Source organism: Pithys albifrons, chromosome 12 (assembly GCF_047495875.1).
Source record: "Pithys albifrons albifrons isolate INPA30051 chromosome 12, PitAlb_v1, whole genome shotgun sequence".
Lineage (NCBI taxonomy): Eukaryota > Metazoa > Chordata > Aves > Passeriformes > Thamnophilidae > Pithys > Pithys albifrons.
This window is the reverse complement of record NC_092469.1, coordinates 14192841-14218673: the sequence shown is the minus strand read 5'-3', so window position 1 is coordinate 14218673 and position 25833 is coordinate 14192841. Positions and strand designations below refer to the sequence as shown.

General features: G+C 50.7%; 1 protein-coding gene across 1 annotated transcript in view; it reads left to right on the top strand.

Moving 5' to 3' along the window:
* The window catches only part of VAC14 (VAC14 component of PIKFYVE complex), a 58515-nt gene that overhangs the window by 11418 nt on the left and 21264 nt on the right, over positions 1-25833 (top strand). The window contains exons 10-13 of the mRNA XM_071567564.1: positions 237-291; positions 7071-7215; positions 7519-7584; positions 15472-15622. Coding sequence (XP_071423665.1) covers positions 237-291; positions 7071-7215; positions 7519-7584; positions 15472-15622 — 417 coding nt within the window. The remainder of the gene's footprint in view (positions 1-236; positions 292-7070; positions 7216-7518; positions 7585-15471; positions 15623-25833) is intronic.

Sequence of the window (25833 nt, the reverse complement as noted above, 5' to 3'; positions counted from 1 at the left end):
CACCTGCATTTTGCCAGGTAGGTGAAGTCCTATACTGGCTTCTCTGGCAGCAGAGAAGAGCTTGACAAGAAGTGTAAAATGCTCACTGCAGGCAAAAGTGATTCTTTGGGTCCTCGGACCCTCAGACAATGACTTGTGATGTCTTTGCAGAAGCTCATGGCCCTCCAGCTTCCCAGTCCTGCTGCCTAACTTTTCTGCCATCCCACTAACTGTGTCTCCTCTTTTCCTGCCCCCAGGATCTTTGGATGCATCTGGTGACTCCAGCAACACCAGTGTCTTCCCGGTGACCAGGTAGGGTCTGTTTGTTGCTTCAGACGGGCTTGAGAAGGAGGGAAGGCTTCTCAGAGTACAGACAAGGACTGGCAGATACTGACAAGAGCTAAGGGAAAGAGTGGGCTGAACTGGGAAGCAGCTGGGGTCTCGTGGATCCCAGTAAGGCAGAGGACTGGGGATGCTCTGGGAGTTGACTGCTTCTCTCTGATGCTTTTGCACCAAAATATCTTGACTCTGTGGTAAACTGAGGTCTTCTTTCTCACGAAGAGACCTTGCAAAGCCCCCTGTAAGACAGTTAGTGTCTGTGCACTAAGGAGTCTGCACCTCACCTGTCTTCAAGACCCCATGGTTGTGCACTTCACCTAAAACATTGGGTGAGATTGGAGAGGTGTGTGATTGTCTTCGTTACAGCTCTTCTAGCTTTGCTAATACAGAAGGCATTTAGTTCCCTCCTGCCATTGCAAAGGAATAGTGGGAGAGGAACTGCATGCTCATCTTCTGGAGGCACAGAGGCGTCAAAGGAATGTGGCACATGAACAGTCTGGGGCTGACAGGAGAGTTTGGGGAGCACTGACCCTGCTCCATGCTGCAGTCTTGGCAGCCCACCACAGGGCTGTGGGGCTGGATCTGGGGCCACAGAGGTGAGGGGTCTTGTACCCCTGTCACCCTTGTGTGGCATCAGGCAGCCTGGCACCAGTTCTGTGCCCAGCACACTCACTCTCAATGTCTCATCTAAATCATGTCTCCTGCAAATACCTTTCTTCTCATACAACTGTCTGAATCTGGGGACAAATCTCTCTCTTCTAACAACATCTTTTCTTTATTCTTGCTGCTGCAGTTCCTTTACTCAGAGGTTGTGATTTCCAACTATTTTATTGTGCTGATGCTTATTTTTATTTGTTGTGATCCCCAAAATAGGATGCCTTGCTTTAGCTGCATCCTACCACCGTGATGCCCATCATGACACATCCCAAAGCAATGCAAGCATCAGCTTTTCAGGTTGATGGTCTGTACCCTGCATTCCTTTTTTTGCATTTCTGCACGGCCCAGCTATTCCCTACTTTTAACAATGTCCTTAATTTTTTTCTATTTTGGAAGTACAGGTCACTTCATTTGCACCTATGTGTTGGTTTATGGCTGTTGAATTATTTTCCTGTCTTTTTTGTGGTTGCCGAGTCCTGACCCTGCTGAGTCCTTGAAGTTTAGCAGGTGTGGAAGTGGATGTGCCTTGGGCTAAAATGGGGAAGGGAATAGGGAAGAAAGACATTAAATCAGGAGGACAAGGATTGCTGTGTCTCTGTGCTGAAGGGGTTGCACCTGGAGGGACAGAGTGGGAGTCAGAACTGAAGGGAGAGCTGGGATGTGTTGTCTCAGTGTCACTGAGAGTAGGAAAACAGCCACCCAAGCTGAAGCAGTCTGCCAGCAACTCCAGCATCAGGGAATGCCATCTGGGACAGCAAGAAAGACCTTCCACATCGCTAAGAGATTTTGCTTTGCAGAGGGACTTTTCTTGAACCTTCCTAAGGTTTTATCATGGGATTTACCTGCCCTGAAGCCCATTTCCCTACTCTGTGTGACCTTTCTGCTTGGTCTAGCTTGGGGATCTGAAACATTTTTGCCATTGTGGGGGGCAGGCATGGATTTGAAGGGAGATTGTGTGTGGCTGACAGGAGCCCTGGACACGTGCCTGGTGCTCTATCCATTGCTCATTCTGTCTGGCTTGGCCCTGGAGCCAGAGGAAGGCAGGAGCTGGCACCTGTAGCCATTTGCAGTCGTAATTCACACCGGGAGCAGCAGCTGCCTGCACGCTGAGTGCCCACTGGGTGTCAAGGCAGGACTGCAGGAAGCCTTGCTGTGAAAAGCTGGAAAGCCTGCAAACAGAGGAAGTTGCAGCTGCCTTTTAAGATGAAGTCACTCTCTGCTTCTGTTTTTGTTCGTTTCCCCCCCTGCTTCCCCCGGTCTCCCCCAGCAAGCGAGTGATGGAGCGTGGCCCGGCGCCAAGCATCCAGCTCCCACGCCCTCTTCTCCTGCCCTCCCTGCAGCCGGCTGCAGGGGGATAGTGCTGCAGCAGCAGGGAAAGGAGGACCTTGGTCAGTGAGGGCGGAGAAGCTCATGACCTGGTGTTTGCAGAGGCACATCTTCCATGAAGATGCCATCCAAGAAGATGATGAAGTCTGAATGCTCGGCACATCTATGCTGGGCCCATTCCTGTGACTGCAAACTGGCACACACACCCCCTCCCTACTCCTAAAACATGGTCCAAAATACTTCACAAGTATTTGCCAGCTTCATTTGGAGGGAGTTTCCTGGTGGCGTCTACTAGGAAATGGGGGCCATGTGTGTGCCAAGACAGAAACTGACTCCTGGCTGTAAAGGGCTGGAGGAGTTTTGGGGTTCCCCATGCAGATGAGGGTCCCTGCTTTCAGCTTCTGCAGAAACTGTCTTTGAAAGTGGACCAGAACCATGTTTCAGAGGCACTGGAGCCTTCTGTGGCCTGGCTGACCATGCTGCTGCTGCGATCACTGGTGTGAGACCGGATCAGGAAGGGGAGGTGGAAGCGCGACTGCTGGAGCAGAGCCCAGGCTTCCTTCCGTCAGTCTGAGCTGCTGCAGGAGAAGATGCAGATGTCTGTCCTGCATCAATGGACCAAAACAGCTGGAAAGTGCTTTTTAGGCTCTTGTAACTGCATCGGTGTTTCAATACAATATCTGGACTGTTTGAGACAACTTCCTAATGATGGACCTGGGCAGATGGTCAGGCACAGCTGGAATCGATCAGGGTTGGGCAGTGGGTGATGGGACCGTGATCCCTCACCAAACTAGATAAGGGACATGCAATCTCCAGAAGAGCCTTTGTGGTCCTTCCTGATGGCAGGAAAGTTTTATGTCTTGGGTGGTGTCCAGCAACGCATGGACACATAAAGCTGTATGTTGCTCTGCTGAAAGGGCAAGTGGCTGCCACGTGGCTGAACTGCCCAAGGCTGCGTTTAAACCAGGCTTTCAATTGTGGTAGTTAGGGCTTACTACAAAGCCACAATTGCTGCTGCTTCTCTCGTGCTGAAAGTTGGTGTACCTCCATGCCCAGAGCCTGACACACCTTCGGGGTGCAGCTGGGGGTCTCATGGAGGTGGGGAACGCTTGAGTGGAGAGGAGGGATGGTGCTGGGTGCCCCACTGCACCAAGGGATTGTTGGCTGAAGGCAGCATAAGGGCTTGCTTTGAGCTCAGGCACCAAACCTGTTTTAAAGTTCCATTCTCCAGCAGCTTGTCTTGGGTAGCTTTCAGGTTCAGGGTGTCCTTTTGGAGTGGTTCCTCCTAGCCCTCCTCTCTGTTCTGGAGCAAGGATATAGCTTCCCTTTGCTGCTGCCACTGCATGCTTGGGTGGGTGAGCTGGAGGGGACCTCAGGCACACTGTCCCAGCCCTTGTCACAGTGATCTACAGCTCATTGGACTGGATGCCTCTGCCTAGATCTCTTATCCTCATCGCTTCCCTGGGAGATCTTGGAAACTGCAGTAAGCAGAAGGAAGCCAAGAGTGCTGAAATGAGAGTGATGGAGGACAAGAAAGCGACAGCTTGTGGGACCAATAGCAGAGAGGAGCTATTTACCTCCTGGCTGCTGGCTCAAACTCGTTGAGCAGCACAGCTGCCAGCCCGTATGGGAGCTGCCCTTGTGACTTGGACCACAATGAAAGAACCTGGATATTTCCACCCTTGGCAAGGCAGCTTTGCTGGGCTTGCCTAAAGGCTAGAGCCTGGCCTGGACCTTAACCTTGTCTGAAAATGGGGTCAGAAAAGAAGCTGGGCCAGGCAAGAGGCCAGGAGGGAGATGACAGCTCAGGCATTGGCAGAGAAAAGGTGACTGTTGAGGAGAGAGATGGCAGAAGCCCTTGAAGAAAGGGGAGAAATGAGAAAATTGGTTAATATGGGACATGGGGCGAAAAACATTGCTGTGGGTTGAATGCAGTGGTAAAGTAAGCTCTGTTCCCATGCTGGAGGGTGCTTTCTGAGATGGGGTGATGTACTGGGGGTGAATCTTCTGCCCCACTGCTGAGCATGAGTGAAGGGTACCAGTATCCAGAGGTGAGCACCCAGCACAGCCCCTGTCATTGCTCAGTTTGCCCTAAAAACATGTTCTTGCTGTCACAGGCAAACCACAGAGGCGGTGCCAGGGCCACGTTCAATCTCCAGAGGAGAATCTGGGGTAGTGGGTTAGATGGAAGTGATTGCATCTGACATCTGCCCTGCCGCAGATGCCGGCACTGGGAGCTGGCGTGGCAGGCCCAGAGGATCACATTAATGCAATGCCATTACTGCTGCTCCCGCTCCACGCTTCCTGGGGATTAAGGAGAGCCAGGACGAGCTGTGAGCCCGCTCCAGAGCTGCAGCAGCAGCTGTAACCCCTGGAAAGGCAACAGCCCATGGTAATCCAGTGCTACTCCATCTCAGAGGAGTCTGGGTGGTGGGAGATTTTTAGCCCAATTTCCCATGTTCATTGGACCTCTCACCTTCCAGGGTGGTGCTCTGGTTTTGTGCTGAGTAAACAAGCTGTTTCTCCACCAGCAACCCCTTAAAAGGTTTATCTCAGCAGATGTGGACAGAGGAGAGCTGGAAGGGAGCTTTTCCCTGCTGCCATCCCTCCTAGTGGGAGCAGAGCCTGGCAGAGCTGCAGGTGCATGGCATGGCTGAGGACTGGCTGGCTCCAGGTCAGCCTGGTGCTCCCAGCCACCTGCTGGGTCCACTCAGGTGAGTTTTGGCTTGAGCCATCCAGGCTCTGCCCAGGTACTGCATCACAAGCAGGTACTTCATGCTCACAAAAAACATGGAGAAGGTGTTTTCACAAGCAGTTTTGGCACAAAATAGACTGGAAATCATTTGTTACTGTGCTGGTAGAAGCCCAGCATCAGTGGACTAACACTGCTGTGGTAAAACATGGCACCCTTCATCTTCCCCACCTTCCTTGCAGCAACATGGAGCTGGTGGGTGTGACAGCATCGAAACCACCTCCAAAATGGGCAGCTTCATGCACTGAGTCTCTATGCTGTCCTTTTAGCCTCATCCCTCTGAAAAATGCATTATGCTGAGATTTCTTTTTCCCCATTCTGCGCAGGCAAGGTGTATTTTTGTGTGGAGATGTCGGGTCAAGGATTCATTCTCCTTTTCACATGAAGCCCTGTACTTGGGGGCATGGCAGGCTGCACTACTGCTGCAGGAGATGGTTTTGCAGGAGAACCAGGCACAGGGCTCTTTCAGGCTGGCTTAAGTGGCCTGGGAGGCTGCTCCCTTGGACATTTCCTCTCTCAGCTCCCTATGCTCTGGATCCCTCCTTCCCCTCAGTTCCACATGTCTGAGCATTTGGCCCTTGGCTGTTGTTTTCAGCATCAAAGCAAAATGCAGTTTGCAGCCCCCAGCATCTGTTACATGAGGCAGATCAAGCAGTCAGATCCCTGCAGGGCTGTGAGGGGCTGCAGCTTCCTTGTCTCGCCCTTACGACGTGTGTCCTGGGGAAGATCAAATCCTATTAAGCTGCAGCTCTACTTGCAAATTATACCGTGAGAAATCCGCCCCCTAGGATTTCTTATCAAACAAGATGCACGGCAGCTCTGCGCACATTGGAAAAATTGTCAAGAGCCTGGTCCAGCCTTGAATAATTCAGTAGCTTGGATAGGACAGGCATCACTATAATCTTCAGTGCAGCTTCCTCTTGGTGGTTTCCTCCAACCATCATCTCTTCTTACCTGAGTCTCTTGCAACAGGTATTTTCCATGTCCTCGCTGTCAAGAAGGTGGGAAACCATCAGGTAGATATCAAGATCACAAATGGGATGCAAAAATGCTGTAACATGACTTTTTTGCCTGGGGGTCTCCTGTCCCAGTGCAAGTCCCAATTATCTGGGGGAAAAGCTGAGGAGCAAGAGCTAAGAGTCTGCAGCTGTCAGTTTCTAAAAGGTACAATGCCCTGATGAACTAAGGGAATTATTTCCTTTCGTCTCTGGTTGATGACCTAGAGTTATCTTCATCCTTTTGGTATGTCTTTTGGGAAACAAGATGAAATTCTTAAGGCAGCCTTGTATCACAGAGCTGCATCCCAAACCCACTGCCAGCCAGGGCCCCATCTCCATTTCTCAGCACAAGTCTGCTGGGATCAGCGGAGCCTGAATGTCCTCGTCAGGTTGGGTGGTCCCAGCTAGTGGAATTTGAGTACACGTGGGTTGATGTTCTTTGGAACTGTTTGAACTGGTCAACTCTGAGGTGAATTCTGAGTCTGTTTTATGGAGCTCTAATCTTTGGACCCCAAATGTGGTGAGCACAGTACAGACCAGTTTCTCACACAGCCATAGTACTGGATTCATCTGGTGTGATGTCTTCTCATGCCTTGGTACCAGCTGTTTTGGGAGAAGTGGTAAATCTTAAAGCCTGGGAGATTTCTGCTGTTTCCAAAGCATCATAAAAGAGAGGGAGAGCAACTTTTTACATGGGCAGATAGTGATAGGATAAGGGGGAACAGTTCTAAACTGAAAGAGAAGAAGTCTAGATTAGATGTTAGGAAGAAAATCTTTACTCACAGGATAGTGAGGCAGTGGCACAGGTTGCCCAGAGCGGCTGTGGATGCCCAGTTTCTGGAAATGTTCAAGGCCTGGCTGGACTGGGCTCTGAGCAACCTGGTCTAGCGAGTGGCATCTAGGGAGTGTTTGAGCTGAAATGTTTGATGCAGCCTCTGCTGTGGTGTCAACCTCCCATCCATGGGAGGAATGAGTTGGACATTGCAGCACTGAACCAACCTCTCTCTCTCTCCATGCAGCTGTGAGAGGATCCAGGTGATCCTGAACCTGGATGGAATAGTTCAGGTGCTGGACTGCCACCTTCATGACACATCCACTGGGATGATGACCAGAATTGCAGTCCTGAAATGGCTATACCACTTGTACATCAAGACTCCTCGTAAGGTAAGTTAGGGACTCAGCATTCGAGCCTGCTTCTTCCCTTGGGACTGAGCTTGTCTGCTCCCAGTCTGCTCCATACCCTTGAATGGGCTGTAGTTGTCTTGGTAGCAGTGCAAATGTGTGTCCACCTGCCTTTTCTGAGAAGGCTTTGGCTGCCAGATACCCTGTAGCTTGAGGAAGAAGAGCTTTCCAGCTCAGATGGAGAATGCTGGTGAAGTTTTTAGCAGCCTCCCCTGGGGCAAGAGGTCCTGTGTCAGGAGGTGACCAAGCCTCTAGAGCTGATGCCACCTGTCTTTTTGCTTCTAGATGTTCCGACACACTGACAGCCTCTTCCCCATCTTGCTGCGAACTCTCTCAGATGAGTCAGATGAGGTAAGTGCTGTAGCTGCTGCAGAAAGCCTTCTGGAAGCTTACTGTTGCCATATCTAGCTGGGATTTGGGTTTTTTGGTTGAAGTGAGGTATTTTGTGAGGCTTGGCCAGTGTTGGCACTGGGGGACTTAACCCTGTTGGCCAAACTGAAGAACACCCAATGCAGAACCTGTTGCTGCCCGGCTGGAAGCTCTGCTGTCTTGGGGACCCTCTGATGTATAGACCTCCTTTTCCGTCTCTAAGAGTTGACCCTTCAAAGCCAGCTCCTCAGAATCCTTTTTGCCTACCTGGAAAAACAGCTGGGGCTTCAGACCCCAGAGCTGGTATCTTTCCCATGGAACTGGGTCATGGTCAAGTGCTTCGTGAATGGGAATTCAGTCGTCTTGCAACAACCTCTGTGAAGATGTGAGGGAGATTGTGTCCAGCCAGCACTGCTAAGTTCCAAGTTGTGTTAAGCAGCATCCGCTGCTCAGAGGGCAGCAGCAGCATTGCTTAGTGGGGCTGCAGTAGATGCGCCGTGGTATCAGGTTGACTGCAAACCACTCAACTTGGAAGTGAGCAAAGAAAATCAGGCAACAATTGCTCTTCTCCCATGCTGCTCCCATCCCGAGGTGCTGCACTGTTTTCCTGTTTCCTTGTCTTTCTTCCTCACCCCTCTTCTCTGGTTCAAATCATCGCAATTTTGGTGTCGTTGTTGTCTTCCCCCACTCTTAAGTTGTTCACTGGAGCATTTTGGTGCTCGGGTGAGAGGCTGGCAGCATGGCACACAGCTGGCCCAGGCGCTCCCAGAGCTTCCATCATCAGCTGGATACCTCTTGTCCAGAACTGCAAATGATCCTGCCTGGTTTCCCAGCCCAGACCTTCCTCATGGAATAAAAATCACACACTCTCTGCTGTGCCTTACATGCTCAGTGCACCAAACCCCAATCCTACAATAAATCCCATGTGCGAGGGAGTTGTTAAGAGAGGAGAGAAGGGAATGAGCAAGCTAGGGAATGACTTGCAAAGGCAAGCAACTGCCTGGCCATTTTCCATCCCCTGCTGCTTACAATGCAAACCTTTCCAAAAGAGTCCCCAAGCACACATCTGCCTTTGCAATGCTCTAGAAAGCCTGCATCTTGCAGATAGTCTCTCCAGCTTGGCAGGAGATCGCAGTGAGTCATGTTGCAATTACACTGCTTATTAATATTTGAAAAAAGCAGTGAAGAAAGGACCCTGGTGATGCATTTCCTCCATGTGACATAGCTGGGAATGGCTCAAAAGTAATTTTAAGCTGATTTATTTAATCCTGGCTTCTATTTATTTAAATGTTTGGAGGTGGTGTTTTTTTTTTCCTTAGGAAATCCATAGACGGGTCAATCCATTAAACACCACTGCTCAGCTGGCTCTCAACCAGATTTGCTGCTCTCTGCAGAGGAAATAGAAATGACTGAAGTAGTAAAGGGTTTTTGAGCTGGACGTTTTTGGGAATGATGAGAACACTCTGAGCTATCTAACCTTCAGTGTCAGTGTCTATTAGGAAAGGGGATGTGGGATGCTTGCTTAACCAGTATTTGTGTGCACAGTCATGTTGCCCTGGAGTAGACTGCCATCCCCAGAAGTTCTTGGCTAACAACCTGGGAATCACCTGGTTAGCACAGGGGCCTGTGTGATCTAACCATCAGCTCTGTGATGAGGAAGCATCTCCCTGCCCTTTCCAGGTAGGGTTCCACACATTGTGTGATGGAACACAAGGTGTACACTCATCTTCAGAGAGTTTTTTTGCTGTCTTCATTCTGTGATGCTGCTCTCCCCAAGGGAACCTGCTGGACAGCAGTGTCCATGTCACCTTTCTTCCCAGAAGGCTGAACATCCTCCTGCAGTGCCTGTGGTTCCCTTTGCCCCTGTGCAGGGTTTGGAGGCTACCTGTAGCTTTCCTGATGTGCCCTGGAGCTGTCCTGAAGCAGTTGTTTGTCACCAGCTCATCACTGAAGGACAGTCTGGTTTTGGAGGGTCAGTGCTAGTCCATGTATCAGAATGAAAGACTGTGCTCAGGTCCCTTATTTTTAAGATACGGTCTTACTGAGCTGCTCTGAGCCTCTCTGTGCACTTGCCATAAATAATCAAGCCTAAAGCAAGGAAAGACTCATGCTGGATGGAGCCAGATCCATGCCCTTTAAGTTCTCACGCCTGTTTTTATCATTCAAGTAGCACAAGGTGTTGCACCACCTCCACTGTGCTGAACAGAGGCCAGTATCTCATGATGTGTCTGCAGTGTCCTGAATCATCTCTGCCTTCTCTCCTCTTCCCCTTCCTACCCAATTCTCCTGTGCCAGTAAACAAATGGTCAAGAGACCTAGTTAAGATTCACAAAGGCAGTGCAGAGAAGTTGGAGTGAAGCTGAAACAAGCAGTTCCCTTTGATATGTAGACAAGTTGAGATCCAGGATTCCTGGCTGTCGGATGCTGTACTGCTGCACTGCGTCACCTCGTGCCGGTTCCCGTGCTTCCCAGGCAGGGAGGTGTTCCATCCTGCTTTTGAGATCTGGTTTTGAAGGCAGTCTGTAAAAGCCCTGGGTAAAATTTGATGTGCTTGAATACTTCATACAGCTCCAAGACATAACAAGTTCCTGCTAGGAGTGGGTTGCTTCGTCTGTCAGTCTCACAGCCCTGGTTAAAGAACTGATGTTAGAAAACGTGCAAAGTCAGGAAACGCTGTTTTAGGAGCAATGGTTTGGACCTTTCCACCTGCAGGGTAAAGGCTGCTGATAGGCACTGCTGAAGTCATGTTCTTCAGATTATCTTCTGGTAGTTTCTGGTGCAAAAGCAGCTTTGGATGTAGCCCTTCAGTTTCCTGGATCCCATGTGGACCCAGAAACTGAGCTCAGATGAACTCAGCAGGAGGTGAAGGCATCTCTGAGAAAACCATGAAGCAGTGATGCTGCTGGGTTTCTTTCTTTGCTTTGTTTTCCTTTTTCTGGCTTCAAAATGGAGTTGTTTCTTTATGGCTGAGCATGTTCCTGTTTGCTTATCTGCTCCCCTCGATCTTGCTGGAGTCTGAAAGTTGTTCTGGGACTTTTGTCTGAGTCATGCAGGAATGACGCATGAGGTGGAGCTGGTGTCTGATGTGAAGCAGGATAGGCTCTGCTTCCTCTCAACTTTGCTAACATGAAAACCTGCGTTATGCAGTGACCAGGCAAGGCTTTGAGTACAGAAGTAGTTCCTTCAGAAGTCTGCTCAAGAGTTGGTGTCCTTCCCTAGAGAGGGTGAGCTGAGCCTGGGCTGCCACTCTGTGGAGGACAGGTTTGGATGGGTAGTAAGAAGTAATTCTTCCATGTGAGGGTGGTGAGGTCCTGGCTCAGGTTGCCCCAGGAAGCTGTGGCTGCCCCACTCCTGTAAGTGTTCCAGACCAGGTTGGAAACAGCACTTGTTGACACTTGGATGTGATCTAGTTATGAGCATGGTGGTGTGCTGGGGTCATGGTTGGACTCGATGATCTTAGAGGTATTTTTTAACCTTAAGGTTTCTATGAAATCCCTCCTTGGCATCCCACCCTGTGACTGGCATCAGGTGGTGTGTTAAGCTCCCCATCTGCTAATTAAACTCATGTAAAGAGGTGCTCTGACTGTGACAGTGCTCAGGCCTGGCCCTCGCACCCCCTGCAACAGGGACAGCTGGGGAATTTGCAAAAGCAGGAGAGTGGACAGGGAGTGTTCATGTTCCAGCTTGGTTTGGGGTGGTTGTAGCTGTAATACCAAGTGCCCCCCACTATCTACCACCTGTATTTCCTGGTGCTGTGAACATGTGTCAGCGTGACCTGGCAGGATTTGCCCTGGGGAGGAGAGAAGCTCCCAGGCCTGCTGCCTTCCCTCTGCTCCCCATCCTCTCCTGGGAAGCCAAAAAAAAATAGATCTTGGCAAGATCACAGGATAAAAGTTCTGTGCTGGGGACGTGAAAAGAGGTTTGGTTAAATTGGTGTGGGAAGATTAATGGTGGGTTTTCTTTTCTTTCTCTGTCTTCAAAGCTGGTGAAGGCTGGAGGGACACAAGTTTGCTTTCCACACTGTGTGTGCCTGGGACTTGGCCAGCCTCGCTGCTGGCCAATCTTGGCTCCAGAACTGCCTGCCTGCGCTCACCTCCCTCCCCTGGCTACAGCTAAAAGGGTTGGAGGGAGAAAAAATAAAACAAAATAAATCAAGCCCTTTGGAGAAGCCTTGGTGCATGCTGAGGGGCTGCATTTGAGTGGTGTAGCAGGAGGAAGCACCCAGCAGCATCCTTGGATTTTCCTGATTCCCACTGAGTTGTTCCTCCACCTGCCTTGCCTGTCCTGGAAATGCTATGGGGATTTCCACAGCCTTCCTGATTCTCAGTCCCATTTGAAGAAGTGCTTTGCAGCCCTTAAACTTCTTGTTTTCTGACTTGATAGCTTCAGCTGAATTCCCATCTTTTCCCTGCCAAGAATAACCCTGTCCCTGATGTTGTGTGCCCCATTTCATTGTCCAGGGAATACTTACCCACTGGGTACTGCCTGTGAGCATCTCCCTGCTGTACACAGGCATTTTAATATTTTCTTTTCCTTTTTTCCTGTCCAACTTTTCCATAAATACCAGCAAGGAGAGCACCTTCAGGAGCTTGATCTGTATCCTTGCCACTCCCTGTGCCTCTAGAGATGCTGCCTGGTGTCCTGGTAGTGAGCATGTGCTGTGGGATGCTAAGTCTTGCTCTGAGGGGGCTACAAAAGATTTGGGGTCACCTCCCCTTCCTCTGCCATGGGCCGTGGCCAGCCCACTGTTTTGACCAGAGGTAAATCCTCCTGCTCCTTCAGGAGCATCAGGGCACTGCTTGGCACGCACAGGGAGGTGCATCCCATCCAGCACACTGTTTGGGGGCTGCTTTTCCCCCTGTGCTGCTGCCGGGGGCTGGTCTTGGCTCCGTTCAACCAGAACAAGCAGCAAATTAACCTGACCTAGATCTGGAGAAGCCGACAGTTGTGTGTGCCCTCAAAATCCATGCTCTGGAGGCAATGCAAGGAGAAACCTTGCTCATTCCCAGGAAGGAGAAATAGCTGCTTATTTGTAACTGTCTGAAAACCTGCTTCTTGTTACCCGGCCACCCAGAGCTGACCACTCTTCCATGCTGCTCTTCATCCCTGTGCTGGGAATGGCTTGTGATGTTGGTCAGGTCTCCCTATCCATCATGATGCTGCTTTCCCTGCTCTTTCCTATTGACACTCACCAGCCCCATATTTGCCCAGAGCAGGGCACACTGTCCTACACCTCATCACCACTGGGAAATCTTCCCAGAAATCCCCTCGGGAGCAGGAAAACACACTTGGGGACTGACCCTCCAGGCTGGCTGTCAGGATCACACCTTTGCCTGATGGCTGGGAATGGCTCTGGCCCTCATACTCCAGCGCTGCCAGGTCCGTCAGCCGCTGGGTTCCTGACGGATGGGACCAGCTCGCTCCTGGCGCAGCCGCTCGTTGCCATGGCAATGGCAGGATATTGCTTTCTTACAGCCTCCTGGCTCGCACAAAGCCAGCCGCCAGCTCCAGCTTTGCTTAGCACAGGGATGTGCAGTGCATACCAAGCGCTCCTGTCTTTCCTCCATCTCCAGCTGGGAACCCACTCCAGAGCATGCGGGGAAAAAGCAGCAGGAGCTGGAGCTCCCTGCCTCTTTCCCACGGATGGAAAACCCCGGGTCTTTTCTGCGGCCTGTTCTTCCAGTGCTCCTGCATCCATCCTTCCTCTTTTTATTTCCACCATGTTTTTTAGTTGGAAAATTCAGCCTATGCTGCTTTTTCCTACCTCCTGCCTGTGACCTACACAGATGGGTTGAGGGGACACCCCTTAACCTCTCCAAAGCTTGAGAGGTCCAGCCATGCCTGCTGGTGGCACCGGTCACTGCTCCCCAGGCTGCCCCAGCTGGACCGTCTGAAGCCCAAACAGCATCTCAGAGATGGGGCTCAGCTTGGCACACAGCTCTGGGAGGTTGGATTAAGGATCTGACCTCAAGACATGGCACTTAAAAGCTTTGGGATGCAGCAGGGTTGATTTGTGCTGAGCCTGGAGTCATGGTCCTGTTTCTTGATGCCACGGGCAGTGTTGGTGAAGACTTAATTGGATGATATGGCTGGGTGGGGATTGAGGCAGGAGTGAGTGGCTGGGTCCTGCTGTACGTCAACCACAGAGGGCCTTGGCTCCTGGTTTTATTGGGTTTGGCAAAATCCACCATGTGAACAAGAGTCCCATCTCTCACTTGCCTGACAGCCCTGGTAGCCAAGCCCTGAGTCCCTTTGGCAGTTGTAGCCAAAGACAGTGAGATTTGGAAACCTCTATGCGTGTTATTTGCCCAGTTGTGACAGCCTGAGACCCAAGTTGGTGCCTGTTCAAAGGGTGCAAGTTCAGCACAGCCACATGATTAACCACTAGAGAATCTACATAGAGCTTCAGGAGACCAGACATCATGAGGTCTGTTCAGGGACATCCTCAGCTTGAAACAAAACTCTACCAGCATCTCTTTGTCAGAGCCACTGGTGCTTGAAATCCAGGGAAAGAGGGAAGACCAGGGTCTTCCATCTGCTAGGCACCACAGACTCCCCACACTGGAAGAGAATGAAGGCTGGGGATTGCAGGGACCTTCTGTGCTGGCAACAAGCTCCCAGCCTTGACAGCATCACAGAGGTACTGTGTTCTTCAGGGACAGCAGTACAAGTTGTTGTCTTACTTTTTCCCTCCCCTGGGGAGGTGTGGGCTGAGACTTAATCATGTTTATAGGCACAGGGTCTTCCCAAGTGTGCTGAAGCCTGTGGTGCCCGTGGCAGGCTGCTTTCCTGCCACAGCCTGGACACCATGCTGCCTGCTCCAAGGCAGCTGGAGGCTTGACAATCAGCCCTAATTACAAAAAAATAACCAGTTTAGATTTCTGTGCAACAGAAAGACCCAGAAGCTCCTTTTTCAGGTTTTCCAGCATTGTGTTTTCTAGCATGATCACAAAAAAAGATGTAATTGGCTTTTTGTTTTTCCAGGGGTAAGGGGTTTCTATGTTAGCTCAGCAATTAAAACTCCCATGTAACTGCAGCTCCTCAGAAAAATGCATTGTGAGAACACAGGGAAAGCCTGCAGTGCTGTGCTGGTGGGCAAGGGGTGGTCAGGGATGTGCTCTGCCAGATGTTGATGGGTTAGATGTGGCAATTGACTTTGGCAGCTGTTCTGCTCTGCACAGCCCTGCTACACCGAGAGCATCAGGGACAGCTGATGAAACATCTAGACCCAAGGACATTTGAATGAAGGGGGACCCAAAATAGCCTGAGACATGAGAAGGGTTGAGGACGGAAAAAAAAAAACCACACGGTAATAACTTCTCCAGAAATGCTATATATAGACTAATTTGGCGGCTTCTGGAAGGAAAGAGCTATGAAATCCAAATGGCAGCTTTGTTTCGATGTCATGAGCCAAGCCTTTCCTGTGATGCTGCCCTGCACAGGCAGAGCTGGCTGGTGTATGCCCCCAGAATGTCCCTGTGCTCTTGCTGGGATTGTCCCAGATTTTTGGTTACAATGGGGAGTGGGGAAGCCAAACTCAGACCTCCCCGAAGTGGGGCAAGGGGAAAGCAAGCCTGGCTCTTGATTGTGTAAATTTGGTTTAATTTCACATGCTCCCTTGGGACTCACAGAGCAGAAATGGGATTTTTTTTCCCCTTTTCTCTTTCCTGCCTTATCCCCTCTGCAAATATTTGTAATTTCCACTTGGAGCTTCACAGGTAGCCCTCTTTTCCCAGCATCTTTCTTGATGTGGTGGGATTTGGTGTTTGCTTCCCATCTCACCCTTTCTGGCCACGGATTTGGAAAGGAAAGCTCACTGTGCCATCTGCCCCTGCATGTGCTCACTCTGCCCCATCCCTCTCTCTGCAGGTTATCCTGAAGGACCTGGAACTGCTGGCTGAGATTGCTTCTTCACCAGCGGGACAGACGGAGGAGGGTCACGGTCCTTCTGATGGCTCCGATGTGCGACCTGGCCCAGTGGAGCTTCATGTCCCAGCCAGGGCTGGCCAGCTGAGCTCTAGTGAGTGCCTCTGTGCCACAGCTCTGTGCCTCCCCACTCCTGGGCTCTCTCAGTGTTCCATGGCACCAGCCAGGTTTGCTCAAGCAGAAGGAGAAGTTTCTGTTACCATAATAAATCAATATCTTATCCCCACCCAGCATAGCTTGGGGATCAAATCTGCCATGGTGCAGACCGGGACACTTCTTTTATTTTTATTGCTCTTCTCTGTAGTTCGTACTTTGGAAGTTTAGGGCTCTGTTTAGCAGCAGGATGCTGCAGAGGCCGGTCTGGAGGGATGTCATTATTGTCCTATTTTTCATGGGACCTTGGGTGCCAGCCTCTTCTTTCCTTGTAAAAGCCCTCAGAGCCCTAGAATCAGTGTTGGAATGGCATGCTGACTGCAAGCCTAGGTCCCCAGAACATCCATAGATGTGTGCAGTGATCCCTGGGGAATCTGTGCCTGTGGTGTTGCCTGTTGAAGGCTGCCCATGTTGGCTATGAGCTTCTGTGCTGCTCTTGAGTGTCTGGCAGAACCTCAGGAGAGAGATGAAAAGGGACAATCCAATTTTCTGGGGACTTGGGGCATAAGAAAAAAAAAAGCCTTTCATTCGTTATCCCAGCACATGGGCAAATATTTTCCACCTTCCCTTGTCTGTGGCTCATCCTTCACAGTTGCTTGGCTGCTCCTTCTCCTCCTCTGCTGCTATTTAAGGGCCTCCCTGTTGTAATCCCCAGGCCAGGTCGTCCCAGCCAAAAGCACGTTTCATGTGAGCTTTGGATTGCAACCCGAGCTCAGAGCCAAGGCTGCCTCTCCCTGTGCAGGATGCAGCCAGGGGGCCTTGCAAAATCACCACTGGAGAGGGAGGCTTTGCTTTCCCATCCCCAGGCATTGTTTCTCTGAAGGTCCTGGATCATCCACCCCTCCCTGGTCTCACGAATGTCTGTGCCAGCAACCAGCTCAAGTTTTGGGTTGTTCAGGGGGGATTTTTTTGCAGATCTATTTGTTTCCTGCTGGCAGCTTTATCTCTGCAGTGAAGAGGTGGGGGCTGCAGTGCTGGTGACCTCTGTAAGCCCTCTGCAAGTCTCATCCATCCTTTCACTGTCAGACCTGAGACCGCCAGGGTGGAGCGGCTCCTGTGGCTCTGGCCAAGCAGCTGAGGGGCTGCAGTTCAGCTCACACTGATGGTTGTCTGAGGTTTCCTTCCTTCTGGATGATCTAAAAATAGCAGGCTGGATGGCGTGGATCCTAACAACTGCCGTGGCCCTTCTTAGCTATCTGGAAGAGCAACTTGGCGTCTCTTTCTCAAGTGTAACCTTTAAAAAGAGTCTGACTCTGCCCTCCTGGAGTAGATCTGCTGAAGCCAGAGCTCCTGTTGCCCCAGCATGGGACAACTTGCCCCCACACAATAAGCTCTGGCTTCCTCACCTACTTTCCACTTCCCTATAATGTAACAGAATTGTTTCTTAGGAATTTATTTGGGGCTGATAGCTTTGCAGGGTCGTTGGCTTTTACCCAAAGGCAGAGGTTTTTGGGGAGGGAAAAGGGAGCTGGTTCATTGGCCTTGGACGTTTATTATGGCCCCAGTCCCGTCTGGCTCTGACCACCCAAGGCTGAGACTGGATGCGCTGCTGGGGAGTTTCCCCAGGGAAATTGAGGGGTCACAGCTGGGTCAGGACCTTCCTGGATTACGCCTAGAAAAGCAGAGGCTCCTAGAAAATACTCCTCTTGTGAAAGGATTGTTTTGGGCAGCGGCAGGGAGTTGGTCCAGGAGTGTGGCCATTGGAAATCTATGTCTGTGCATGGTCCTGGGGTGGTGATATGCAGTGACAGAAAGTGAGCTGGGCAAAATCACAAGGTGCTGTCTCCAAAGAGAGGGTGTACCCCTTCTCTGGAGTCACCATTTTTGTACTGGGAAGTATGGGAGGGTTCCCTAGGGCACCCTGGTTCAGAGAGTGCTGAGGAGGAGTGGGCAAAATCACAAGGTGCTGTCTCCAAAGAGAGGGTGTACCCCTTCTCTGGAGTCACCATTTTTGTACTGGGAAGTATGGGAGGGTTCCCTAGGGCACCCTGGTTCAGAGAGTGCTGAGGAGGAGTGCTCTTGGGTGGTGCCCAATGGCTGGACAAGGAGTAGTGGTCATAAACTAATACAAAGAAGTTCTACCTCAAAATGAGGAAGAACTTTGTATTGAGGGTGGCAGAGGATTGGAACAGGATGCCCAGGGAGGTCATGGAGTCTCCCTCTCTGGAAGCATTTAAAACCTACCTGGACACATTTCTGTGTCACCTGCTCCAGGTGACCCTCCCTTGACAGGAGGTTTGGACTGGATGATCTCCAGAGGTCCATTCCAACTCTAACAATTCTGTGATTCTGTACTGGCAGTAGAATGGATGCTATTGCACCATCGGAGTGGTGGGCTGCAGGGCACCAGTGCTCACCTCCATGGTTATATCTCTCTGTTCCCTTCATCCACTTTAGACCAAGGTGCCACTGAAGCCAGCAGTGGGAGGAAAGCTGCTGAGCCATCTTGGCTCCCATCCTCTCCTACCCCTGAGGCCTTTCCAAGCATGCAGTTGGTGGCTTTGCAGGTAAACAAGCATGGTCACCCTTTGAAGTCATTGAGTTCACAGCAGGTTTCTATGCTGAGCTCTCTGTTCTGGCTCTCCAGGCTTTGCCATCCAGACAGCAAGGGCAGGAGTGGAGGTGGAAGGGGCCAGTGCCCCAAGGTCTTCGCCCCGCTTCCTCTCTCTCCCTTTCTTCCCTCAGGATGTGTTTATGCAGTTGTTTCCCCGCCATTGAGTTTGGTTTCCTTCAGATGCTGGTTGATTAGTCAGGAAAGCCGTGTCCCACTTCCGCAGCCCGTTCCCAGCTCCAGTTTTTATTTAGCTGCTTTGTTCTCTGGTTACATAAGGTCAGCTGCCCTCGACGCCTTCTCCAAACACAGTGAGCTGGGGCCAGCCCAGCTCAGCACTGCTGAGGAGACCCAACATCTCCTCCCGACCTACTCTGGCTGCCCTGGGAGAGGGTGGCTGGGTGCTGGACTCCTTGGTCATCTTCTGCCTGCTTTTTCAGGGACAGGGACTGCAGGGCTGTCCCCAAGAGCTCCACAGTCATTGAGGTGATGGTGCAGATGCTGATCTGGTCTGTACAATGGGAATCCAGATGCCTGCTTTGCTTTGTGAGTGTTTTGCCAACCCTGTAGAAGTTGAGCAAGTAGCAGATGACCCAAGAGTGGTTGTCACAGAGACCAGTGGGTCAGGGGAGACGATTCTTCCCCTTTACTACACTCTGGTGAGACTCCACCTGCAGCACTGCATTCAGAGCTCGGGGGCCCCAGCACAGGAAGGACATGGACCTGTTACAGCAAGTCCAGAGGAGGTCACAGAGGTGATTGGATGCTGGAGCACCTCTGCTGTGGAGAGAGGCTGAGAGTTCAGGTGGTTCAACCTGCAGAAGAGAAGGTTCCAGGGAGGCCTCAGAGCCCCTTCCAGCGCCTCAAAGGGCTCCAAGGGATCTGGAGAGAGACTTTTGACAAGGGCATGAAATGACAGAACAAGGGGGAATGGCTTCAAACAGACTGGGGGCAGGATTAAATTAGATATGAGGAAGAAATTCTTCCCCGTGAGGGTGGTGAGGCCCTGGCACAGGTTGCTCAGAGAAGCTGTGGATGCCCCATCCCTGAAAGTGTTCAAGGCCAGGTTGGACAGGGCTCTGAGCAACTTGATCTAGTGGGAGGTGTCTCTGTCCATGGCAGGGGCGTTGGACTAGGTGGTCTTTAAAGTCCCTTCCAACTCAAACTGTTCTGTGATATCATAGGTGCAAGCCCTCCAGGCTGGTCTACAGCTCTGCTCTGCAGAGGAGTAGAAAGCTCACTCCAAAGGGATGCTGACACCAGCTGCTGCCTTGCACAGGGTAGCTCTTGCACACATCTCTTCCTTCCTTTTCCCACAGCTTCCTAAGGAGAAGCAGTTACAGCCCTTTGTTTTCCCCAGCTCGGTCCGGTCTCTCCAGCCTGGCTTCCTGCCGGAGATGGTGGGGACAGTGCCATACCCTCACAGCATCTCACGATATAGGATGTTTACTGGCAGTCCTGCTCCATATGTGGATGTGCTAACATGCCTGAGGTCATTGGTTTCCACCATCACTCTACGGATACTTCAGAAATCAGTGGATTACTCCAGAGGAGGCTGATGGAAGTCCCTGAGAAGTGTAGTCTGTTCAGTTCAGACTTGCTGTATACCCACAGTACAACATGCAGCACTCCAGAATCTGGACGGGAGTTGAGATGTTCTGTGATAGGGGTTTCCTTTTGGCATATTTTTGGAGAATTTTATTCTCAATGAGCCAAACCACTGCCTTTTTGTTGCCTGTTACTTCATTTGTGTAATCATAGATGTGCAGGGGTGGCAGCAAAGAACAAGGTCCTCCACCTCTAGACTATGGAAAATGTTAGGGCAGTCTGAAAATACCAGATGAGACTGTGTAGGGTGCAGGATGCCTATGAATGATAGGAAGGAGACAGTTGGCCTTTGTCAGATGGCTCAGATTTGCTTAATGGATATTTCTGATATTAGGGGAGGATAAAGTGAAACCCTTCCTTACTCATCGTCCCCACAAAAGGCAAGGAGGCAGCTGACATCACACCACCGACCACTTACAAAGGAACCACATTCCAGCAGTTCTCACAGAATCAGGAGTGTGACAGCAGGGAGCAGAGGAGCCAGGTGGGCAAGAGAGAAGAGACCTGGTATTCTGAGTGTCTGTTTTCTCATGGTTGGTGGCTCTGGCATCTCCTTCTCTACTGGCATGAAGCTGTTCAGGAGGGCTGACTGTCAAAAATGCTCTTTCTGTCTCTTGGGAAGGAGGGGAATTCTAAGGAAAGAATGATTTGTTTCTTTTCCTGGAGGCACTGGGGTGCCTTGGAAAACCCCATGAGAGACCTTTCAGATATAGTCTTAACTTGCCTGGCATGCCTCCAGGTATCCATCCTTCCTGAGATGGTCACAGTGCATGGCTAGCCAAAAGCTTGGGGATTCCCGAATAAAAGCTGGGATTAGTGATCTGTAGGTGCAGATGAAAGAGATGGTGTAGATGAGATCACTCCTAGCCAAACCCTCCCATGGAGTTACTTTGCTGGGCTGCCTCAGTTTTCCCAAGATGTGAGGAATTTGGAGGATGGGATAAGGAATGAGGTGAAAACAAACTTAACAGCCTATTGCTGCTCATTCCTGCTTACAAGTTATCTTCCATATGCTTCAGCCTTCCATGCAGGAGCCTTATCCCACTCTAAGCTCACCATTGAACTTAACCATTCCTGGTTTGCAGCTCTGCTGGGTACTTTGATCTCCTGTATGTTGGCTGAGCTATGCACCTGCTACATCTTTGTTTTATTGATTTACCTAGCAAAGAAAAATGAGACAGTCGTGGAGCACTAACCTTCCAAGGAAAGTCATCAGGATTATCATTGCCTGCTGCCTTCCTCCAAGGTAGCCACGAGCACAGACCCTGTGAGGGGATCCAGGAGGCAGAAAAATCCTCATTTGGCATGAAAACATGTACCCTAACCCATGTGGGGACCCCTCTTCTGTTGAGGTGCTGAAATGCTGGAAATTGCAAGCCCATGGCTCTTTAGCCAGATAGGAAGGGGAGAAGCATCCATGGGTGACTAGGCAAAAGCAGGTAAGCACAGCTTCTGGCTGTGCAGTCCTGAATTTTGATGGTTTTAGTTCCTCAGCAGCATCCTGTGCTGTGGAGAGGGGAGAGCAGAGATTTTCCAGAGCCCAGCTGAGCTGCCGACACGTTCACATCTGTTTCCAGCTACGCCCTGTGCCGGCTTTTTGGGAGGAGGAGGGGAGGATTTGCCTTTTTTACGGCTCTATTTTTATCCTCCTCCGCAAGGCTTCGCCACTCTGTGTTTGCAAAAGCTGAAATTCAAAACATCCTGGGGAAGGCTGCCGGGGGGAGACGCCACGCAGATTCCCACGTCGCTGCCCGGGGTTTTGCCGAGCACCATCTGGCAGTGCCGACTCCCACGCCGCTGGCACTCGAGCGGGTTGAAGGCTCATGGACCAGCTCTGGCTGCTGCCGGGTTTATCCCTGTTGCTCCCAGAGGAGCCAAAAGAGATCATTCTCCAGGCTGAGCTGGAAACATGATGCCTTGGGGAAAACACTGGGGTGGGAAAGATGCTTGGCCTCGCCAACTCTTAGCTTACCCTCCCTATATCCGAGCTGAAATTGCTTCAATTAGAGATTGCGGTAAATCATTTTAGCTAAACCACCACAAATACCCTTGTGGATACTCTTTAACCAGCTTACCCAGCTTTAGCTTGCTTCGGAAAGGAATCAATTCTGCTCCAATCTTATTTCAATTTGGTTTCAATGGAGTTAAGCAAGTCCACACCAGTTTTAATTAAGACTGGTTTGAAGCGAATTATAGTAAATTAATAGAAGTTATGTTTATGCCAGGGTGAAGTTCTGCACTTCATGACTGAGATAGAAAAATCCAAGTTTGTGTCGGAATCTGCCAGTCTCACCCAGAGCAATCTGGGGACACTTTGGGCACTGTAGGTCTCGACACAGCTCAGCCCATCAAGCAGCCAGACAGCCTGAATGTTCCAGGCTGATGTACAATATATATTTATAAGGGCCTTAATATAGATCCCTAATTGCCTGTCTCGGTTGATTTATAGCATGGCCACGCACGTGATGGGAACGGTGTGAACCGCTGGTGAGTGCTTGGAAATGTGCTGAGGGGTTTGACAGGCATTCGCTCCGCTCAAGCTGACACCCCTGGGTGGGGGTACACATTCTGATGCTGGCTTAGGCAATCCAAGCAGCACACTCACATTCCTGGCTATACCTCAGGCTGCAAAGGAAATCCAGGAAAGGGATTTGTCAGCCTGGCACCCTGGACTGCAGGAGGGTGCTGTAGTCATTCATAGGACAAGGGGTACTGGCATTAAACTGACAGAGGATATGTTTAGCTTAGATGTTAGGAAGAAGTCCTTTATTGTAAGGGTGGTGATTTACTGGCACAGGTTGCCCAGAGAATCTGTGGCTGCCCCACCCCTGGAAGTGTTCAAGGCCGAGTTGAATGGGGCTCTGAACAAGCTGGTCTAGTGGAAGGTGTCCCTTCCCATGACAGGGGGTTTGGAATTAGATGGGCTTTAAGGTTCATTCTGTGATTCGATGATAGGGGGCCAATCCTGGTATGGAGTCACTGCAGTCATGGAACTGCAATTCCCATGTGCCTTTCATCTTGTTTCACTGCTGTAAAGTTCCTCTGAGCCTGAAATTCCCATTTGTTCCTATTCTAGTGGATGTCTGGACTGAGTTTCATCATTCCTCTGAGCAGGGATCTTTCTTTTCCCAGCTCCCTCCTCCATGCCAGATTAAAAAAAAAAAAGGCAGCAGAGCCATGACGCGCCACCATCCCCAGCTACATTAACAGCCGATCTGGCAGGTTGCAGATCTGCAAAGTCTTGCTTCAGGGAAAGGGGGAGAGGTGCAAGCTTCAATTAATTATGCCACAGTTTTCTTAACACTTCTTTCTGCTTGTTTCTTGTGTTTCATAGAAACACTTGACAAGCTGCTCCTACAGTTCTGTTGAGCGGGGAATGCCACTGTGCTGAGCTGTAACCCACAGGGCAGCGAGCTGAGCTCAGGGCTACACCAGGAAGGGTTACACCACAGCAAACTAGGTGCCAGCCACTTCCTAGACATCCTGTAAACAGAGCAAACGGGAAGTTTGGAGGATTAGGAGGCTTTGGAAGAGAACTACGTTGCCTGCTTGGAAGAAGTGTTGCCTGTTTAAACTCCAGCTGAGATGTGGTTGAGTCCTTTGCAGCGTGGGAGACTCCTACACGCTGGTTTCTCTGGCATGGCATGCCATGGTGGAAGCCTTCCTTAGGGACATGCAGGCATACCTGCTGTGCACCAGGTGGGCAAAGGATGGAGAAATGATCCCTCTGGAGTTTAGTCTCAATGCTCCCAGAGGCAAAGGATGGTGAAGAAGCTTCCTGGATTGGGAAGACTGTCACAATACACTTTCCTCTCTTAATAAAAGCAAGGCAGACTTGTTCTTGCAGTCTCTGTATCCCAGTCCCTGCTTGCTCCCAAGCTCCCTGACCCACTGCCCATTTTCCTCTAGACAAGGCAGAAGGATTGGAAGTTCAGGAGCCTGTTGATGGAAGAAAATAGCAGGAAAGTCCTGCAGATTGCAACTGGGATCAGATCTCCAAGGTGGTTTTGACTTTGGATATTCTGCTGACCCAGCAGCTCCTTCCCAGCCTCCAGTTGGAGATACAGGAGATGCTGCACCACCTCAGATCAGGGATCTGGGGGTGCTTCTGGGTGGTTGGTCTTGAACCAGTGTTCCCAGCCACATGGCTCCTTGGCTTTGTCTTGTGCACAGCAGAAGTGCTGGACCTTTCAGGGAGGAGAAAAATTGGTGCCTCCTCCTGTTTTTCCTTTGGGATGTGTTTTAGGGTATGTAATGTTTCGGCTGGAATGTATATGAGGCAGCAGTGAGGTACAAAGCTGGCTTTGCTGTGTGGAGGGAGCACTGGGCAGGAGCTTCTCCCAGTGCTTCTGCCAGGAGGGACTTGCCCTGGTAGCAGTGCCATCCATAGTGCTGTGGAGCTCAGAGAGACTATTTCTGGGGTCTTGAGAAGGGAGAAACTCCCAAGATCAGACCTTCCCCCAGACAAGCTATAGCAATGGGACGTTGCTAGCTGGTGGGGATGAGGGTGTGATGTCCTGCCTGCTGCTGGCTCTTGTGTTGCAGTACAGCTAGGTTTGGATGCCTCAGCTTGCTCAGAAAACAGGCAAAAATACACTTTTTCAGTTTTGAAAGACAGTTTCTGTCTGCTCTTCACCTCCCTTCCCAGCAGAGAGGAAACAAGGCTCTACTGGGAGGTGCAAGGCTGAGCAGTGGGAAGGCAGAGCTGTCCCGTGTCACCTCCAGACCATGTCTCCTCTCTCTTTTGAGTGGTGCCAAGCAGCTGGAGTGACAACACATGTGGGGCATGGCTGTGTTTTCATGCCAGGTTCTCCCTGCCTCGGAACAAATACACCTTTGTTTTGGAGGCCATCAGCTCAGCTCAATCCCTTTTCTTTTTTCCTTTTTTTTCTTTTTCCCCAGATCATCTTCCCCACAGCTGAGGGGAAACATGATGCAATGGCAAACACTTGTGCTCGGGGAGATGCCTGCTTGAAAGCCGGGTTTGGGGTTTCAGAGAAGTTAAGGAGTGGGTGAACACACAGCTCCAGCATGGAGAGGACACCACATTTTGGTCAGCATGACCTCGTATTTCATTGGCTCTGTATGTTCTCTTAGATGCTAAATCCAAACATGGGTAAGCTGCCCTGCCTGTGTGTCAGTGGGAGAGGCAAGGCAGAAAACAGCCCAGTGGCTTTTCCATCAGCTTTCCTGGGCTTTGGCAGCTTAATTGCATCTTTAATTGGCTGCTCCATGCTCTGCTGAGTGTCCATGGAAGCAGACAACATCCATAAATCAAACTGTTCAGGTTTCCATCAGTTATCTGATGAAAATACCAGGAGGGGAATAGCCATGGAGTGCTCATGTGTGCTGACTTCCCTCCTTACTGCAGCTAGACATCGTCTGTCCAAAGGAGAAATCAAGGGAGAGAGCTCCCCTTGTTTCAAAGTCGCCTTTGAGACGCTCTCTCCAAACATTTGCTTTGAGCGCCATCCTGCTAAATAAACCGTCTCCCCTGGGGTTTCACTGTGGGAAAAGCAATCTTTACCTGCCTACTCCCTGCTCTTGTGGGTTGGAAGGGATATTTTCCTGAGCTGGGAGCTGTCCTTTTGTCTGCCCACCCTGCAAACAGTCTCAGACCAGTACAATCCATAAGCCTGGTACTGTGCTGTGATTTGACCAGTACTTTATGCCAGTCCTGAGGCACGTTGTATGTGACCCTGTTGCACCAAGTGGCTCCTTCTCAGGGGGAATCACATCACTGAGTGTAAACTGGTGGCCATGCTGTGACCCAGGGCTGAATGTGTGTGTCTGCCCCTACATGCACACTGGGCTTGGGGCATTTGTGCCCTGTGGAGTTGGATTACAGACACTTCAACTCACCAGCAATCTGGTTGTTTTGGGATGAACGCACATGCCATATCCAGGAGATGGGATTGCCTCGATTTAGAGTCTCAGGCACCCATTCTCCTACCAGCTACTGAAGCTGAACGGCTCTGGGATGAACTCCCACA